Consider the following 20,648-nt stretch of genomic DNA (forward strand, 5'->3'; position numbering starts at 1 on the left):
AAAGAAAAATTTAGGGGCTCCTGGGTGTCTCAGTCGGTTAAGCATCTGACTCTTGCTTTCAGCTCAGGTCATGATCTCGTGGTTTGGTTCGAGCACCATGTTGAGCTCCATGCTGACAGCACAGAGCCTTCTGGAGAGTCTCTTCCTTTCTCTCTGCCCCTCCCCCACTCAAGCTGTCTCTGTCTCTCTCAAAAATAAATAAACTTAAAAAAAAAGAATTTATAGTTCCAAATGCATGTATCAGAAAAGAGAGAGAGTCTTAATAATCTCAGTTTCCACTTGGAAAATTTAGAAAAAGAGGCAGGGAAAGCAAGCAGAAGGAAGAAATAAAAGCTAAGATCAGAAATCGATGAAATTAAAAACAAAAGCAAAAGGGAAAATCAGTGAAAGAGCTGGTTCTTTGAAAAGTCAATAAAATTGACAAATCTATAGCAAGAGAATAGACATAAATAACCAAATTAAGGATAAAATGAGATATTACTACAGACCCTTCAGACATAAAGAGGAAATGCCACACACAACTTTATGCACGTAAACTCAACAACTTAGATGAAATTGGCCACTTCCTCAAAAAACACACCTTGTCCCATTTGAAATAGAGAATTTGAATCGCCCTATAACTATTAAGGAAACTGAATTTATAATGTAAGGTCTCCCAACAACAAAAAAACCCTTCAGGCCCTGATGGTTTCACTGGAGAATTCTACCAAACAGGTAATGAAGTAGCACAAATTGTGTACTGTATCATTTGGAAAATAGAAGGGGACTTCCCCACCTGATTTATGAGACCAGCATGCCCTTCACCGAAACCAAAGCCAGCGCAAGAAACACAAACAACTACAGACCAAATCCCTCACAAATATAGACACAAAATTCCTTAACCAAGTATTGATAAATTGAACCCAACAATGTATAAAAAGCATTAAACACCATGACCAAGGGGGATATATTCTAGAGATGCGGAGCTGGTTCAATATTAAAAAATCAATCCGTGTAAAGCCCCACATTAACAAGCCAAAGAAGAAAAATCCTGTGATCATACCAGCTGATGCAGAAAAAACACTTGACAAAATTCAACATTCATTTATGACTGTTGACTAGGAATAGACAGAAATTTCATTAAAAGCATTGACAGAATCTTTACAGCCAACATCCTCTCTAGCGGTGAAGGACTGGTGTCTACCCCAAGATCAATAATGAGGCATGGACTTCTGCGCTCACTTCTCTGTGTCAGCCTTGTGCTGGGCGGGCGTTCCAGCTAGTGGAATAAACAAGAAAAGAAAAGGCAACAGACTAGAAAGGAAGAAATGAAGGTCCTTATTTTCAGACAACAGGATTGTTATGTGTAGAAAATTCCAAAGACTCTGCAAAAAATCTAGAGTACATGAGTTCAGCAAGGCAAAGTCTACGAGGTTAACGCCCCCAAATCAACTGTGTTTCATTTACTAGCAACAAGCACATGGGTCCCAAACGACACTATGATTGACATTTGCTCAAAACAAACAGGAATATTTAGGTGTTAATCCAATACAACACGTACAGAACTTGTGTGCTCAAATATTCACGATGGTGAGGGAAGACAGGTTACAGATTACATTCATAGGTTGGAAGATTCAGCGTAGTAAAGATGTCAGTTCTCCCCAGATTGACATATAGGTTTAATTCCTATCAAGGTCCGAGCTAGATTTTTTTGTGTAGATACAGAGAAGACTACTGTAAGACTTCTATAGAAAGGCAAAGGAAGTGGAATATTTTCTTCCATGTTTTGAATACTTAGTTTTAAAAATTGTTTTTTGAAAAATATTTTGGAAAAAGAATAAAGTCGAGGCTCCATTTACTCAGTTCCAAGCCTATCATCTGTTCTGTGTCTCACGTACAGTGACGGAGAGGAGGGTGCCGGAGCAGAGCGGACCGCGCTGACGTGCCCACTGCACCCCCGAGCAGCTTAGAAGAGGCGCACAGTCGCAGCCCCACCCCCAGGCCGCTGAAGCGGAGTCTGTTTTGGCAAGGTCTCCAGGCGATTGGTGTGCCTGGCATGATTGGGAAGTGTGGTAGGCAGTGCGACCCCTGTCCTTTGAACCCTGCCGGGTAGGCAGGGAGGAGTTAAAGGCAGGGGACTCTGCTCATACACAAGTCCTCACTTCTGCCTCCCCTGCCTTTCACCCACACCCCTCTCCCAAACATCCTCTTCTCCCCAGAGGAACAGGGGGTGGGCTGGGCAACCTGGCCCCTGGGCTCAGGCATTCCTGTTTCTGCAACCCCTCACTTCCTCCCCTCTTTAAACTATAACCAACCCCCATTGGTTCCTTTTCTTCCCCACACGTTTACTGAGTACCTGCTGTGTACTAGATAGACAAGGCCATGCCTTTGCAAATCTGACACTTCTGTTGGGCCTGGCATCCCCAGATGTGCCCCAGGTGTCTCCTAGATGTCCCTGTGTCCCCCAGGTGTGTCCTCCAGTTGTGTCCCAGATGTCCCCCAGGTGTGTGCCCCAGGTGTGTCCCCTAGGTGTGTACCAGCTGTGTTCCCCAGGTGTGTCCTCCAGATGTGTGCCCCGGGTATGCCCAGGTGTGTGGGACACCTCCAGGTGTGTACCAGATGTCCCCTAGATGCCCCCCAGTTGTCCCCCAGTTGTGTCTCCCAGGTGTGTCCCCTAGGTGTGTCCCACATGTCCCCCAGGTGTGTGCCCAGATGTGTGCCCCAAGTGTGTCCCAGGTGTGTCCTCAAGGTATGTCTCAGATGTCCCCCACGTATGTGCCCCAGGGTCCCCTAGGTGTGTCCCCCTGGTGTGTGTCCCAGGTGTGTGGGACATCTCCAGGTGTGTCCTGATGCCCCCCAGATGTGTCCCCCAGGTGTGTCCTCCAGGTGTGTTCCAGACGTCCCCTAGGTATGTGGCCCAGGTGTGTCCCCCCAGGTATGTCTCTAGGTGTGTCCCAGATGTCCCCCAGGTATGTGCCCCAGGGTCCCCCAGGTGTGCTGCTGGCCTCTGCACCCCTCTCTCACTCCTGTTTCTGTGTGGGGCCTCAGCCCTGGGTGTAGCTGGGGTCTCCTGCTTCGGTCCTCACCTCACCTGAAGCTTCTACAGGCATTCTGCTTTGCTGGCACAGCCCAGGAGAGGGGAGGGAGCGGACGTGGAGCTGATCCCTGGGCAGGTGCCGGGGTTACCTTAGGTCTCAGAGCTGGCAGGTGACCTGGGGGCAGGCTTCTGTCCGTGTCAGGCCCGGTCCCCACATAGCCACAGTTGCCCTGCCAGCGGGGAACCATGGACACCCCAGGAGGCTGTTCTCCTGTGAGCTCTCACTGCCTTTTCTATGTGAATTTCTATGATCACCTGTTTTTCTTCCCACTTGCTTTTTTTTTTTGAGACAAAAATGAAATATAGTGGGAAAACCACCAGCCATCTTTACTAAATCAGGGTTTCTCCTGGGCCCCTCTGCCTTCTGTTTGGTCTCCTGTTGTCTAGAGAAAACAAACGTGTCCCCGCCTGCCTAGGCTGAGGGCAGCTTCAGCCAGATGCAACGGGGCCCGGGTTTGTCCTTTCTGTCGGGCCCTCAGAAGGAGGGAGCCCCGAGGACGGACCGTCTAATCCGACTGGAAGCCGCTTAGGGGATTGTCTTTTTCTGGCACCTGCTCTGTGACCCCGGGCTGGGATTTGGCCAGAGCTGCGTCAGCTGGGTCCCCTGGGCTCCTGGCACGGCCTCCAGTCACCCTTACACCTGCTGGGACTCCTGCCATCTGGGGAGGGCAGGGGGCACGGACCCAGGGCGGCAGGTCAGGCCCCTCGTGCCCGAAGCGGTGGGAGGCCAGCGCCAGGATGGATTTCGGGTCCCTGGAGACGGTGGTGGCCAACTCAGCCTTCATCGCTGCCCGGGGCAGCTTTGATGGGAGCAGCGGCCCATCCTCTCGGGACAGGAAGTACCTGGCCAAGCTGAAGCTGCCCCCGCTGTCCAAGTGCCAGGGCCTCCGGGAGAGCCTGGACCTGGCGTTCCTGAGTGTGTGCTCAGAGCAGCCCATCGGCAAGCGGCTGTTCCAGCAGTTCCTGGGGGCCGACCAGAGGCATGCGCCGGCTCTGGAGCTCTGGAAGGACATCGAGGACTACGACACCGCTGACGATGACCTCCGGCCACAGAAGGCTCGCGCCATCCTGGCTGCGTACCTGGACCCCCAGGCCGAGCTCTTCTGCAGCTTCCTGGACGAGGGGACCGTGGCGCAGGCCCGGGAGGGGCCCGTGGCGGGCGGGGATGGGCTCTTCCGGCCCCTGCTGCAGGAGACCCTGGTGTACCTGAGCCAGGCACCCTTCCAGGAGTACCTGGACAGCCTGCACTTCCAGCGCTTCCTGCAGTGGAAGTGGCTGGAGGCCCAGCCCACCGGGGAGGACTGGTTTCTGGACTTCAGGGTCCTGGGGAAAGGCGGCTTCGGGGAGGTGTCTGCCTGCCAGATGAAGGCCACCGGCAAGTTGTATGCGTGTAAGAAGCTCAACAAAAAGAGACTCAAGAAAAGGAAGGGGTACCAGGTGGGCAGCCGGCCGCTCACATCGGGCAGGAGGGAGCGCCCCGAGACCTGCAGGGGGCCACCTGGGACCGCGTCCAGCCCCACATGGGACGCTGGGCCCTCCCTGTGAGCAGCCTTCTCGCCCCAAGCGGAGCACAGGCCCCCTCTGGCCCGGGCCTCGGCGTGGCCGCTCTGAGCCACCGGCCCCGGCTCTCTGCACACACACGCGAGTCGCCGTGGTCCCTCCTCAGAGGGGGGCTTTGTGTTGTTGGTGTGGACGGCACCGTGCATCCCGCTGGCCTTCTTGTTTTCACCAACACCATGAAATATAGGAGCTGGTGTTGGAGGGAGGCTGTTGACCCATTAATCTGGCTTTCTGGGGCTCTTCGGGCCCTGACTTGGGCCCTGACAGACAGAGCACATGGGGGGTCCAGCCAGAGCTGGCAGTTACTAGAATGTTTTCCTGGCTCAGGTGAGCCAACGTGCCGCTTGGGGTCTGCTGTTCCCAGCTCGGGTCAGACTCCCTGTAGGGAGGACAGGGAAAGCTGAGCTCATCTCCTGTTGCGCTTGGTTCCTGTCCTCTCCCGCTGCATAGAGCAGACACAGCTTTTTGGGGTAAACGGCAGCCACCAAGGGTGCCTGCGTTTCTTGCCAGCGCTCCCCACTTGGGGCTGCGGGAGCAAGCAGGCGTGGTCTCACTCGATGGTGTCTTCTGTCCCAAGTTCAGGGTCCTCACTGAACTTAACACTCGGCAGGACAAACCCAGAACCTGCCCACGCAGCGTGGGTGCAGAGGGGCCTCCTGAACCATCGAGGGTGCCTCCTTGGAAAAGGAACTCTGCTTTCCTTGCCCAAATGCAACTTTAAAAGACATTCTAAGTGCACATCGTGAGGTTTGAAAATGAAGATAGAAAATGAACAGACGAGGGTGGGTGCCCAGCCGTCTGCTGCCCCGGGGCCCGGCGAGGAGGGCAGGGTGGCAGGGGGCGAGCCGGTTGGACATAAGGAAGGACTGGAAGGAAAGCCTCGAACAGGCAGCCACAGACATGCCGGATCCTCACCTGGCGTTTTTAAGGCTGGCTGTCTGACTCCCGCCTCCTCCCGGAGGCTCCAGGAAGCCCGAGTCCTCTGGACTTTGTCTCTGGGGATGGGGTGAATGAGACACGTGTGTAGGTTACTTGTGGTTGCTTTGTGTTGCGCAAGCTGCTTCAAATGCGTTTGTAACTCTGTTTCTGTTTTCTGGCTTGTGGGGCTTGGGCTTCTATGGTGACATCACATTCCTGCTTAAACCTGGGTACTTATTCGAGATCTTGTTTTTCAGGGTGCTATGGTAGAGAAGAAGATTCTAGCAAAGGTACACAGCAGGTTTATAGTCTCGCTGGCATATGCATTTGAAACCAAAACCGACCTCTGTCTGGTGATAACTATCATGAATGGAGGCGACCTGAGGTAAGCAGGGGGCAGGCTTGGAGAAGGGGCCCTGGGGCCCTGGGGGCTGTCCCACCTGCACAGAATATGCTAACACCCGAGGAGAAGTCCTGCCCCCCATCAACATGCTCCTCTCTGGCCCCTGGTTGCCGACTCTCCAAGCGGTGAAACGCGGGGATGTGGGGAGGTGGCTCACGGCTCTCTAGTTGCCGGTGGACGTGGGGTTTGTGTGGCGGCGGGCGTGGGGCACAGGTGCCGTGGGTCAAGCACTAGTTGGGGGGACAGATGAACGGAGGGTGAGCGAGGGCCCTGCTCTTGGGGATGGCGGCAGAGCCGGAAACACGACATGGCCGACTTCAGGAGCTGTGGCTTTGCTGTCAGCGTGTCTTGTGCCTGGACTTGCCAGAGGCCTGACAGCCTGGCTCCGGGCTCCCGTGGGAAGTCAGACCACTGGCCCTCGGCGGGGAAAGACCCAGATGCAAGTCGGGCAACCTGCCCGCTCTTGCCTCAGCATGCTGGTCTGTAAAATGGGGATGAAGAATAACACTAGTGTTCTCAGGGCCTTGTGGGGAGTAAGTTAATACTGTCACACACCTGCGGGAGAGTCACGTGGCACACAAACAGGGCCATCACTCTTGGTGTTGCCTGCAAACCCTCTGCCTTCATTCTTCCTGCTGGATTCGTCGCCACTGAAGCTCCGTCAGGTGTTTGCCGGCCGCATTTCCCAGGTGCGGATTCTGAGCCTTGAGTAAGGAACCCGTGTGAGGCCACACGGAAGAGGAAGTACAGGCAACGTGACTGAAAGCGCAGAGAAGGTCATGACATTGTGCTGTACTGCACTCTACTGTATGACATCACACTGTCCTAAGCTCGTTGCTCTACACGGGACTGGACTGGACACACCACACCGTCCTCTACTACACCATCCTACACCATGTTACACCACGCTGTCCTGTGCTACACTATACTACACTATGCTGTCCTGTGCTATGCCGTGGTACCCCGCACTATACCATACTACCCTACGTTGTCCTGTGCTACACCCTACCACACTATGCCACACTGTGCTACTCTACACGGTACTATACGATGCCATACTACCCTATGCTATACTATGTTACAGCACAGCGTCCTCTACTTTGCTGTGCTGCTCTACTCTACTGTATTGCATCACACTACACTGCTGTGTACTGCACTACACCACACTGTGCCACACTATGTGACATTGTACCACGCTACACCATACCGCGCTACAGCACACTGCACCATACTACGGCACTATGCCGTACTAGACTGTGCTGCACTAGACTCCCGTAACATAGCACGCTACGTGACACTGTACTGTACCGTACTAAACGACCCAACTCTACCCCAGGCTGAACCACACTAGACCAGACTATAGTATGTTACGCTACACCGTACTACACTGTCCTGTACTGCACGGTAGTGTGATACACGCCATACCATTCCATATGACACTGAACTACACTGCATGATATGATACTGTGCTACGCTATACTCGACTATATTATACCACAGTATATTAGACCACAACCTACTACGTGATATGATACGTCTCACTGTACTATACGATACTACACTATGCCACCCCATGCCATGATATGCCATACTACACCGCTCTATATTATACTGTACTACATCGCACTACGCCATCCCGCACCGCACCACGCCATACTACGCTATACGACCGTGTCATTCCCTGCTACACTACTGTATACCACCCTGTGCCATAACATGCCACGCCATACTATGCTACTCTGTATTACGCTACACTACACGACACCTTCTACACTACACCACACTACACTACACCATACTACACCGTGTGGCTCTCTACGCCACTATACTACTCTATGCTACACCATACCGTACTATACTGTGCCACACTGTGCTACACTGTACTACGCTGCATATTCCACAGCACACGACCACACCATACTGTGTTACACCACACTACACAATACCACACCACGCCACACCATCCTACGTTACACTCCGTTACTCCGTTATGCTTGCTCAACTCTCCCACGCTGCATCCTACTACACGCGTCATGCTGTACCACGCTACGTTACACTACGTTGTTCTGTGCCGTGCTGTTCTGTACTATACTTCACTACACTACGTTATACTACTCTGTGCACTACACTATATTATGATACCAGTGCAATGTAAACGCCATTTATTTTGTTGTCCTGGCTTTCTCATGGTCTGGCTCACGTGAGGTTTCCTCTCTTGTTTTCTGAGTCTGCCTCTCCCTGGTTGCTATCTGGTATAAATAGTTTGTTTCCTTTTATCGGTAGGTCGTTAGGTCTTGCTTCTGCGCAGGATGTGATAGTGGAAAGATGGGGAGGAGGGAGCCAGGAAGGAGACCGTCCCGCGGGCCCACCAGGAACCTGCGTGCGTGGGCTTGGTGAGGTGGCTGCCACGCTTGCCCGGGCGCCGTATTGAGTCCTCAGGCCGCTCACACAGGCTTCCTTCACCGCCCTCTGCCCTTCCTCCCTTGGCTGGCACGGGTGAGATGGCTTTGGGGTCCATTTCCAGCTTTGCAGGCCAGTGTGGGGGAGGCAGGGACAGCCGTGCACTCTTCTGTCTACCCTTCCCCATGGCGGTGGCACTGCAGGCTCTTAGGGCTGGTGCCGAGGCCCCACAATGACCACTTTGCCGACACAAAACAGGATTTTGAGGCTCTCACTGTTTCCTGAGATCTTACTTCCTATGGAAACTGGGGGCACGTTGTTGTGCCGGAGAAGCATGGGCATCTGCGTGGTCTGCCCCCAGATACCACATCTACAACGTGAACGAGGAGAGCCCTGGCTTCCAGGAGCTGCGTGCCGTGTTCTACACAGCCCAGATTGTCAGCGGCCTGGAGCACCTACATCAGAGGGGCATCGTCTACCGAGACCTCAAGCCTGAGAACGTACTTCTGGATGATGACGGTGAGGTGGCCTCCCTCCCCTCCCGCCCTCCCCCTTCCCAGTATCTCCGTCCTGACTTCCCCTCCAGACCTCCCCTCGCCAGACTCTCCTCTGTGGCCGGACAGGTCATTGGTAGGGAGATGGGCCGGTTTTGATGAGTGTTATAACTTTAAACGGCACCAAAGGCATCTTAAAGTTTGTTGTTCATTTCACACATTTTGCACAATTGTCTCTAAAGTTTTTGATGGATTTAGTTGAAATTTGGTACATAATTAGGCACCAAGGATTACAGGGAGTTAACTCAGGAGTTAACTGTGGAACTCTTGGTGAAGGGTTAACATTTTGTTCCTGATCATAAATCCTCGGTCTGTCACTCGTTCTGCCTTTTATGGGATTGTCATCAGAAAGCGACATTGAGATCTAGGTTTCCTTCATGTCCCTTAGATACCCTCCCTTTGTGTCACCAAGTCATGCAAACGTGGGCATTCTCAAAATGGGGTTTGGGTGGATTGTGCCCCCACTCACAACCGCAGATCTGCTGGGACCCCTGCAGTCTGGCCTTGGCACCCTGGGGTGGGCCTGTGCTGTGAGTGTGTGCCCGTGGGCACACGTGTGCCCTTGTGTGTGTGTGCGCATGTGAGCAGAGACTGCCCTTGGTTCCTGCAGGCTTGGGAACACCAGGCGCCTTTGTTCTGTGGAGCTGCGTGTGACCTCAGTCCATGTTTGCTTTCAGGTAATATCCGAATATCTGACCTTGGGCTGGCCGTGGAGCTGAAGGACGGGCAGACCAAGACCAAGGGCTATGCAGGAACCCCAGGTTAGCACCTGAGGGCAAGGGTGGGGGCTGAGGGCCTAGGGGTTCGTGGGGGTCCCCATCTGTCATAGTGAATAGCAAAACCACGGGGCCTGGCCAGCAGGCATGCCCGGCAGCTCGAGAGCTGCACCCACCGCAGGGATGACCCCTCCCGCCTGCTGGTCCGGACGTGTCACACCCTCTGAGATAGAAGCTTCTGCCTTCAGTGGCTTTCCGGACATCAGCGGAATGTGTTTGTCTGGAGGGGAGCCCGACCATGTTGGCTGGAACCCTGAGGGTCTGCGCTCAGTGGATCACCGGCTGCACCCCCACCGAGGCAGGCAGCCTGGGAGAGCCCCGAGGGGTACCCAGCCCCCACCGCAGTGTGGCCAGGGCCTTCGCTGTCCAAGGGAGCCCTGGGTAGGGTGTGAGGCAGGCGGGGTGGCCTCAGGGGAGGGGGCTGCCCTCGTCCTGTGTGTGTGCGTGGCTGTGTATGTGCGCACGCACACGTGTGTCCGTGTTTGCTTGTGTATGAGTGTGTGTGCACTGTGTGCGCATGTGTATGTGCGTGCAGTGCACAACACATTCTGCTGCTCCCCCACGTCCCCCAGCCCAGGCCTGCAGAGAACCCAGGAGACCCTGGGAACGGGAACAGGGGCGGGGCGGGCATAGCACAGCTGCCCAAGCTGCAGGGGGAGCTCAGTGCCGGCAGGCCAGGGGCACCTGAGGGTCAGCCCCCTGCCCCACCCTGTCCCGGAAGGTCCAGGAACCCTCAGCAGATCCTCTCCTGGGTTGATCTGGCTTTGGGGAGGAGCTGCCACGGTGGGTCTGTCCTCACCTGTGGCTTTGTTTAGGGAAGGTCCTATCTTGAGTTTTCCAGGTCCTTGGCCAGAGTCTATGAAGTTCCAGCCCTGAGTGTGAGTGTGTGAGTGGAAACATCCCACATATTTTGGGGTGATTCACATCGTTAGGAGAAGGCTGTGGAGAATAAGGCACCGCAGGCTGGATTCCAAGTGGTCTGACTCCAGGCCCTGGTGGTATCCAGGCCCATGTGTGAGGGCCCCGCCGGCCAGCAGAGGGCCCCACAGGCTTTCCTGTGGCCGCGGCCCTTCTCTGAGCAGAGGGTCTCGTCTTCTGTGCCTTTGGGGGCAGGGGCAGGGTGTGACCCACAAAGAGGCCCAGCAGAGGTTACCGTGGAGCTTGGGGTGACGCCTGCTGGGTCCTCCCCAGCAGCCACTCTCCACCCTGCCTGCTATGGCCGCAGTCAGCAGGCTGTGACCCCTGCGTGGAGGAGATGTGAGCGTGCCCTCCGACCCCATGGACGTGGGGCTGGGTCAACGTGGAGAAGAATTAGTAACTAGACAGTGGAGTGTTCACTCATTCGTTCATTCATCTGCCCACTCACTCATTCACTCACTCACTGACTCACCTGTGCATTCAGGTGACAAATGTTCATTGGTGCTTGCTCTTTCCCGGATGCCACATAGGTCCTGGGGATACAAAACGATGTGTCACCCAGACCAAGTTGGGAAGCAGAGCAGAGGCACCACTGGGGTGTTTGCTCAGAAATTGATCCTCTCCCTGTGGCCTGGCTGGCCTTTCTCCTAGACCTTGTTTCAACCTAGAAGTTGTGGCCAGTGAAACACATCTTTCTTATAGCATTTGAGCAGTCTGGAGTCTTTTCAGTTCCTGAAAAGCAGGACCTACAAAGGGGTGAAGGGGTGTCAGGTCCCGGAGGGTCTGTGGGATTTGACTCCTGTAACCTGTCAGGAACAGGTGAATCTCTGGTCACATCAGCTTGCCCGCCTTGCTGAGCACACCACCTATTGGAACCTAGCCGTGAACATGGTATACTGAGGGCCTGGAGGGACAGGAAATCAACAGACACATTAGCTTTGCTTCCCTTGGAGTGTCTGAAGCGGTCAGGAACAGAAGCCACCTGCACCTAGACCATAGCACCGACCCCTGGTCCCCGGGGAGTGGACCGTGGGTCCCAGAAACTGGCCTGTCCACCCTTCCCATGTGCTGGCTGGCTGCCGTACAGTGGCAGGTAGGGAGTGGAGGCCCAGAGCTTGCTTTCAGGGATGTGGACCTTCACAATGTGGGGCTCCCCTACGTGGCCCCAACTTCCCAAATGTGGCTGACCTGACATGGGAACAAGTGGGGCAGTGGTAGGCATCTGGATTTGGAACATCTGGGCCTCACTCTGTCCTTTTGTACCCTTTTCCAGAATCAACTGGTAGTGCCTATCTCTGACCACACACACCCACCACCCCACAGGTCACACTTGTACCTGAGTGGCAAGCGAGGACTGTTACTGTCTGTGTGCTGTGGTCTCAGGGACCACCTCTCTGTCTGTCTGCTGTGTTCAGGGACCATCACTCTGCTGTGGTCTCAGGGACCAATCACTCTGTCTGTCTGCTGCGGTTCTGAGGGACCATCACTCTGCCCATCTGCTGTGATGTGCCACAGGGAAGATGGGGCCTCACAGCTCATGTGATGTGGACGGCAGTGGTTCTCAAGCAGGGGCAGTTCTGCCGGGAGGGGACACTTGGCAGTGTCCAGAGAGTTTGGGTTGTGACACCTGGGGGCTCTAACTACTTACTGGCCATGGGCCGGGAGTGCTGTTGCACATGCAGCCCGGAAGGGAAGGTCTGCGTGTGTAGCCTGTGGTTGTGCACGTGGGTCATCGGTTCCGTGCCCACTGGGGCCGGGTGAGTGATTGCCACCACGTGCTGAGTCTGAGTCTGCGCTGTTGCCTGGCAGGTTTCATGGCCCCTGAGCTCTTGCAGGGTGAGGAGTACGACTTTTCTGTGGATTACTTTGCCCTGGGGGTCACACTGTACGAGATGATCGCGGCCAGAGGACCCTTCCGCGCCCGCGGGGAGAAGGTAGGAGGTCACTCTGTCATCCTGTGACAGCCCACTCGTGGGGGTCGTAGGAGCAGGTGTCCTGCAGCTGCCCCACGGTGACCCTGCTTGTGGCGGGGGGAGGTGCTGTTCAGATCTTGGGCACTAGGCTTCTCGTGGGCAGGGGAGGGGATGTGGTGGCCTCGTGTCATGGAGCTCCCCACACCAAGACGTGTCTCAGGACCAGCCATGCCTGGGCCTCCCCAATCCCCCTCCCCACGAGCAGCGCTCAGCTCACCTGGGGCCAAGCTGGTCTAAAAGGGATGGGGGTGCGGCCTCGTCCCCCCCCTGCCTTCCACGGCAGACCAGAGAGCTCACTGTCGCCCCCTCCAGCACTGCAACCTCTCTGAATAGAGGGCAGTGGGCCTCGCGTCTCTGTGCTCTGCCCCTGGCCCCCCACGCTCTTGCCTGCACCGTCTGCCCCAGAGTCTGCAGGGTGCTGTTACCCCAACCCACCCAAACCACAAACACAGGCTCACCTCAGTGACACCCGGGGTCTAGCTCAGACCACCATGACACAACAGATGCCACAGTAAAGCAAGTCAAATGAACTTTCTGGTTTCCCAGTGTGTGTCACATGTCCACATGCTACAGGCTGCTGAGTGTTCAGTGGCTTTCCGTCCAAAACAGTCCACGTACCTTAGTTAACAAATACTTACAGCTAACTGGGAGCTCAGCAGGTTGTGATCACTGATCACCATAGCAAATAAAACAATAATGAAAATGTTTGAAATACTGTGAGAATCACCAAAATGTCACAGAGACGTGTAGGAGCAAATGCTGTTGGGGAAGTGGTGCCAGCAAGTCTGCTGCCATTTGTAAACACTGCAGCGTCCCCCATAGATGGTATCTGGGGGCCTCGCCGCCTGCTCGAAACCCAGCCTCTTCTGGCGGGTGGGCCACTGGGCATGTGGGGAGCCGGGGCTGAGGAGGCAGGGTGGGCAGGAGGTGTCTCCAGGGCCTGGTGGGAACAGCAGTATTTAGGCGGCCCCGTGCCTGCCTGGAGGTCACACCCTTCACTTTCTTCTGCCGGGGTCCCGAACGTGTCCGTCCCCAGGTCACCCTGGTCCTGAGACACCCAGTCTTCCAGGAGCAGAGTCCTCTCACAGCTAACACAGCCGGCCGCTCTGTGGCTCTGCACGGCCGCCCTGATCGCTACTAACTCGTTTTCTCTCCTGACTTGCAACCACGCAGAAGAGCCAGTGCTGTGGGATCCGCACAAAGCGGGGGCCCCAGCACAGAGCCCTCACTGACCCCACGGCCCTGACCAGAGGCCCTGTTTTCCGTGTGTGCGAGCCTGACGAGTCAGGCACAGAGTGTGCAGTGGGCCCACGGTGGCCCACTGTGTGTCCCACGGCCCGTGGCCAGCTGGGCGTCAGACCTGCGATGGCAAATGAAGAGTAAGCCTGTGTCTGCACAGTGTTAGGAAGGTGGATCTAACGTGTGGTGAGAGCACACGGCCAGCGTTTGCCGAGCTGGGGGGAAGACAGTCTGCAAAGGGCACAGGGCACATCTGGGGTCATCGTAGGGCCCCCTGGTCACTGGGAATGGGGTCCTGTGGTGTGGAAACTATACTCCATAAAGCAGATTCAAACTCGCCCTCAGTTTCCACCCAGTCAGGAGGTCTCTGCCAGCTCTGTCTGCAAAGTTGGCTCCTTCCCTTACCTTTCTCATTTTCACAGTGGGTAAGGAATGGTTATGTAGAGGCACCGCAGCATCAACCAGAGCACCCCAACCTTGACCAACACCGTTGGGGGTCCCGGGGACCACACATGCAGGGTCAGCCATTACCTTGGGCTGGCGTCTTCCTGGGCGGTATGCTGGCCTGCACGAGCTCCGCGGGCCTGACGTGACATGGCGCATCCCCTGTGCAGGTAGAGAACAAGGAGCTCAGACAGAGGGTCCTCTCCGAGCCCGTCAAGTACTCGGACAAGTTCAGCCAGGCCAGCAAGGACTTCTGCGAGGCGCTGCTGGAGAAGGACCCTGAGAAGCGCCTGGGGTTCAGAGACGGGACCTGTGACGGGCTCCGCGCCAACCCCCTCTTTAAGGACATTAACTGGAGACAGCTGGAGGCCGGTACTGTCCTCTCGCCTTTGGATCTGGGGGGCCGCAGGGGGCAGGTCCGGCGGGAGGTCCTTGCTTGCTCTGCCCGCCCTGTTGGCACCTCCTGAGCTCTGCGGTGATGCCAGCAGAGATGCCCCGTGGCCTCCTGTCCCCAACTAACCCATCGTCCCCACTTCTCTGTCCACACAGAGGTTTCTCGGGCTGGTGTTGGGTGGGATGCTTGGGGTGTTGCCCACCTTTGAACTGAAGATCCACCCCTGTGCTTGTGGGTTCCCACACCCTGTACTTTCAAGGAGCCCCTGATCCAAGACAAGGCAGGATCCCTCGAGTCATCGTCTTGGGAGAACCTTGTTCCTTCAGTCAGTCTGTGTTGTCAGGTGTCCCTTATGGGACACACGTGTAGGTGAGTGTGTGCAGATGCAGCCCCAGCCCCAAGCCTATGGTAGGGCGTGTGAGCCGTGACTCCCCACGGGAACCCCAAGCGTCATGCCCAAAGGAGAGGAGTTGCTTTTGCAGGGAGGGGGCTTTATGGCTGGGAGGTGGTCCTGGTGTAGGGAAGATGGGAGCCAGGAGATCTGGGGCCTGGCGGGGGGGTGGGGGTTCCTCAGGCCACGCCACCCGTCTGGCAGGTGGCCCAGCCCGGGGCCCACACTGAAGGGAAGGGTGGGTGGTGCGGCCACGAGGGTCACGTGGCTAGTGTTGTATATTGGTGACTGAAGGACTTCGGCTCCCGAGCGGGCTGGGAGACAAGCTGGCTTTGGAAAGAAATCGAGATGCTCAGCCTGACCGTGCTGGGTTCGAGGTGTTGCACCTGCAGACAAGGAAGCCCCCTGGGAGGCAGGTGTGAGGACACAGACCAGAGCAGGCTGTTCCTTCGCCATGGGCGCCCAGGAGGCGCATCCTGCCTGGACGCTAAGACCCTCACACCCGCCCAGCGTGCTGTGCGGCACCCGGACACCCGTCCTGAGCCTTCGGACACCCCTGGAAGGGCAGCCCTGCTCGCTGAGCACACGGCCATTTCCTTCTCTTTTCGGCATTTCCCATCCCTGTTTTCTGTCTCCTCACAGGGATGCTGACACCCCCCTTCGTCCCAGACTCCAGGACAGTCTATGCCAAGAACATCCAGGACGTGGGCGCCTTCTCCACGGTCAAGGGCGTGGCCTTCGACAAAGCCGATGCCGAGTTCTTCCAGGAGTTTGCGACCGGCAACTGCCCCATTCCCTGGCAGGAGGAGATGATCGAGACGGGCGTGTTCGCGGAGCTGAACGTCTGGCGCTCTGACGGGCAGATGCCTGACGACATGAAGGGGGTTGCCGTGGAGGAGGCAGCCCCCGCGTCCAAGTCCGGGATGTGTCTGGTTTCCTAGGTGTGCAGGGGCAAGAAGGCCTCTGTGAGCCACCAGAGAAAGGCAAGGAGTGGCCAGGTGTCCCGGCCCAGCTCAGGAGCCCAGCCCGTAAATAGTCTGCTTCTTCTGTCCCATTTCACTCAGAGACACAACCATGGTTCTCAGATGGCACGTCCCACGATGCGTAACTCGAGGGTTCTTGCGGACGTCCCCGCCGGCAGCCGGGTCAGCCGTCCGGGCAAAGCATTGCTTGGCGTTTTGGTATATGTTTCCTGCACCTTAACTGCACCTTCCCAGGTGGGAGGCATTCTCCTTGTTGGCTCAGGAGTTGGCAGAGCATGGCCCGCAGGCTCACGGACACCAGTGGAGAGGCCTGGTGCCCCCCTTCATGCCCAGACTGTGCCCCCCGCCACCTGCCTGCTGCCAGGGCCTGAGATACCCACCACCTGCATGTTGGACATGCTGACATCTGCCAGGCGCTGGGGGCGCAGTCTCCCAGGGCTTGCGTCACCCAGGCTGTGGCCCAGTGTCCCAGAGGAGGGAGGACGGGGGCTCTGGGGATGAAGGCGACGGCAGCAGCCTCCCCCTCAGCTTCTCTGTGTCCTGAGAACATCTCCAGCCGATGGCATCTGGGTGTGCCGTTCTCCGGCCCAAGCAACAGCTTACCACCGGACTCTGCCTCCTGGCAAAGCCCTTTCCCGTGCTCCCGTCCTGGGCAAGCTTGGGGCCGGCTGGTCTTGCAACATGGGGTTTTCTGGCCGATGGCTAGGGCCAGACCCTGTCGGAATCCCCAGAGGCAACAGCACTGGAGTTTTGGGGTCCTAACCCTTACGAGCACAAGTATGCCCTCCTTCTGGCCTGTGGCCCCGTGTTCACTGTGTCCGTGTTTCCAGCTTCATCTTTAACCCCAAGAATCCCCACGTGCATCCTGCCTGGACGAACACAGTCTTTGTAGTGGCCTCCAGATGATGTTCACTCCTGGGCTGGGATTTGGTGGCATTGGCCTTGGAACCCGAGACTGCCCAGGGGGCTCAGGTGGGGCCGAGCCCCCTGGGGAGGAGCTGAGATTTAGGGCCTGAAGTTTCCAGAAGGGTCTGCTTTTCCTTAGGAAATAACTTCTGAGTCCCTGCAACTCATACACTGTGTCACATGCTGGTCCATGCAGAGAGCCACATGACGTGGCTGTGAGATGCCGGATTGCGTGTGGGGGTCACGTGGGAAGACTCCCCCTGGGAGTGACAGAAGACACCACAGCATTTACCTGTCAAGTGGGGCTGACGTTGGGTCCAGCCAGGGGCTGCAAAAGAGGGAGTCCTACCTAGTTTTAGCACATGTCCTGGGGTCACTGCCTCCTTTCCCAGCTACCTCATGAGAGTCCACCCCGAGTATTGGGGTGCCCCCACCCTCAGACTGTCAACACCAAGTGTTCAGGGGCCCCCTTGCCCTCAGACTGTCATCCCTGAGTGTTTGGGGAACCCCTGCCCTCGGGCTGTCATCCTCAAGTGTTCGGGGAACCCCCACCCTCAGACTCTCAACCCTGTGTTGGGGCGCCCCCGCCCTTAGACTGTTAACACCGAGTGTTTGGGGCACCCCTGCCCTCGATCTGTCATCCTTGAGTGTTCAGGGAACCGCCACCTTCAGACTATCAACACCAAGTGTTTGGGGCACCCCCACCCTCAGACTATCAACACCAAGTATTCAGGGGTGCCCCTGCCATCAGACTGTCAACACCGAGTAGTTGGGAGCATCTCTGCCCTCAGACTATCATCCTCGAGTGTTTGGGGAACCCCCACCCTCACGGGGTGCCCCCATCCTCAGACCATCAATCCCAAGTATATTGGGGCATCCCTGCCCTCAGACTGTCATCCTCGTGTTCAAGTAACTCCCACCCTCAGACTGTCGACCCTGTGTTGGGGTGCTCCTACCCTCAGACTGTCAACACCGAGTGCTGGGGGGATTGTTGCCTGCAGAAGTCCGTGTGCAGTCCTCTGCTCTCTGCCCTCAGGGGACCAGTGGGTCCTGCAGCCAACAGCTGTGGAGGGTTGCCACTCTGGCCCCCATGCCTGCCTGGCACAGGGCCGTGTCGTGTGTGGCCATGCAGAGGCCAGCCAGGTGGTGGAGAAAATCCGGCCTGTGCTTCAGAGGACCGTATGACATGAAGCCTCTGCCTTTAAAGCACCCTTGGACCAGAAAGATCCTTCTCTCCTGGCTGTGCGTGTGGCCCGCCAGAGGCAAAAACTGTTCTGGAAGGGCCTGGAGAGACGCCCAGCGCTTTCTGGTGTGTGACCTGGAGCATCTCTGCAGGCACCCAGGACCAGGGACATGGGGCTGTCGGCGGGCAAATCACCCTCACCCAGTCTTGCTTTGTTTTCCAGAAAGGTGCACGTGGGCTAGGTAATGGCCATATGTGTCACTGCACTACCTTGTGGTGCAACAAGGACCTGTTTCTGGCTTTTATAAACCCATTTAATCTGTTCTAGGTTCTCATGGCCCTGAACAAAGAGTGATTCCAGCAGCTGTGTGGATGGAGGCCTGGCCTGAAGCCCCTTGGCGTCTGCCAGGGGGGCCCATTTGCCTGCGTCTGATGGCCAGATGGTCAGATAAAACACAGGACATCAGACGCATTTGAATTTCAGATGAACAGCAAATACTGTTTTTAGTGCGTGTCCCAAACTATCCAGTTTGTGATCTGGCGCCTGTTGCTGAAATGCTTCACGTGTAAGTAACTAATTCCTCTGAACCAGCAGGTCTGTCAGGCATAGCTGTGACTTCAGCGGTCTCCCCGTCGTCGGAAGAGGTCTTTCCCAAGCCCATAAAACTCAAGCTGGCCTCAGTGCCCCTGCCCCCTGCTCCCCTACCTACAGGCGACGCTGCACACACTTGAACGGTGGTCTCAAGGTGCTAATTTAGGATGCCCAGTGCCTGTGGAAATTGCGACCTCCTGTGGGACATCCCTCCCCCAGCTCTCCTGGGGGTCCCGGCGGTGGCGGGCGGGGGAAGGGTCAGTGCCTACCAGTGGTTTCTTCACAGTCTCGGGGGATCTCTGCTGTGGGTGGTCTTCCAGTCCCAGTCCCCCAACCTGGCACCCTCCCAGGGGGCTAGCTGTCCCCCACACGTGAGGCCCTCCCCCCAGCTCCAGCCTGGACCGCGGGGCTGGCCCTGACATGGGTCTTGGGGGCCGTCAGGGATCTAGTTAGCCTGCAGGCTTGTCTCTGGCTTGGGGGCTGCCCACACTAGGCCGATGAGGTTCCCCTGCAGAGATGCCTTCATTGCTGCCCCTCTTGTCCCACACCATAGCTGCCAAGGGGTCTTCAGACACCGGCCTGGACCCCTGCCGCAGGGTGCCTGGCACTTGGGCATCTGTGACCCTGGCCACAGCCTGGTGAGACTCACTGTCATGGGGTGTGACATACATCGTGGTGAAGATGGCACCCACTGGGTTTTTCCCAAGGATGGAAGGAGGCCAGGCAGCAGAGGGGCCCTGGGGGTACTGGCATCAGAACGACTCAGCACGACCTTTCGTTTGTAAAAAAGAAAATGCAGTTTCTATTCAAGCAGAAAAAGACAAAAAGGGAAAACATAATGGATTCTGGATTATAATATGAACGCTGGTTATGTTCTTTTTTTTCAAAATCACCTATACAGACACCTCTGCAAACACACATATACACACACACATGCATGCACACACATACACGCACATATTCATGCACACCCACCTGTGCAGATACACATGTACACACATACACAAGCACATATCTATGCACACACACGTGCACATACATGCACACACAGCTGTGCAGATACATACATGCACATACACATATATGCATACACACATGCACGCACACACACATGCATATACACACCTGTGCAGATACACACGTACCCACGATATACACATGCACATACACAATTTACCTCCATTCTCACCTCTTTATGACTACCAGATTTAAAAATTGCTTGCAGGGTGCCTGGGTGGCTCAGTGGGTTAAGCGACCAACTTTGGCTCAGGTCATGATCTCAAGGTTCACGGGTGTGAGCCCTGCGTCGGGCTGTGTGCTGACAGTATGCAGTCTGCAGCCTGCTTCCGATTCTGTGTCTCCCTCTCTCTCTCCTCTCCCGCTCCCGCTCTGTCTCTTTCTCTCAAAAATAAATAAACGTTAAAAAATATTTAAAAAATAAAAATTGCTTGCAGTGTCTCTACTTGTCAGACTGAGAATTCCTGAGCACATGGACACACACCCCTCAACCTGGTCCCCTACCATTGTGACAGTGTGGTTTTACTCTGCTACTCAGTAGTTAGTTTTTATAGGTCTGGTTCCCCTCTCTCCCAAACCTGCACCACACACTTGTCTGAGACACTGCTTAAGTGAGTGGCATTGTGGCTGCCTTGGACAGAGGCCCCCTGGGCAGGCCCTGGGATTTAATGAGGGGAACTAGATGCTATGCGGGGCAGTGCTGACGGACACGGTGGCTGACAGAGACCGGGGCAGGACGTATTGCTGTGCATGGCGGGAACTGCATGTACTGAGTATCATACCAGGTGCTGCAGAGAAGCACGGCACTCTGTCTTTTTCCTGTTTGTGCTCTGCTCTCCACGGGTGGCCTGCGTGTGGCCCCAGGGACAGACCTGTCCCATGCCCCTCTCGTGCCCTGCTGTGCCCACATCTGTGTCAGGT

The 20,648-nt window shown here is 56.1% G+C and overlaps 1 protein-coding gene across 1 annotated transcript; it reads left to right on the plus strand.

Moving 5' to 3' along the window:
• The first annotated feature begins 3,814 nt into the window (after nt 1-3,814).
• GRK1 (G protein-coupled receptor kinase 1) lies at nt 3,815-16,923 on the plus strand. Its single transcript, XM_042904884.1, has 7 exons — nt 3,815-4,513; nt 5,812-5,939; nt 8,719-8,876; nt 9,589-9,672; nt 12,415-12,539; nt 14,432-14,633; nt 15,689-16,923. The coding sequence occupies exons 1-7, from the start codon at nt 3,815-3,817 to the stop codon at nt 15,985-15,987; spliced, it is 1,695 nt and encodes a 564-aa protein (XP_042760818.1). The 3' UTR covers nt 15,988-16,923.
• Nucleotides 16,924-20,648: the final 3,725 nt, after the last annotated feature.

This window comes from Panthera leo, chromosome A1 (assembly GCF_018350215.1).
Source record: "Panthera leo isolate Ple1 chromosome A1, P.leo_Ple1_pat1.1, whole genome shotgun sequence".
Lineage (NCBI taxonomy): Eukaryota > Metazoa > Chordata > Mammalia > Carnivora > Felidae > Panthera > Panthera leo.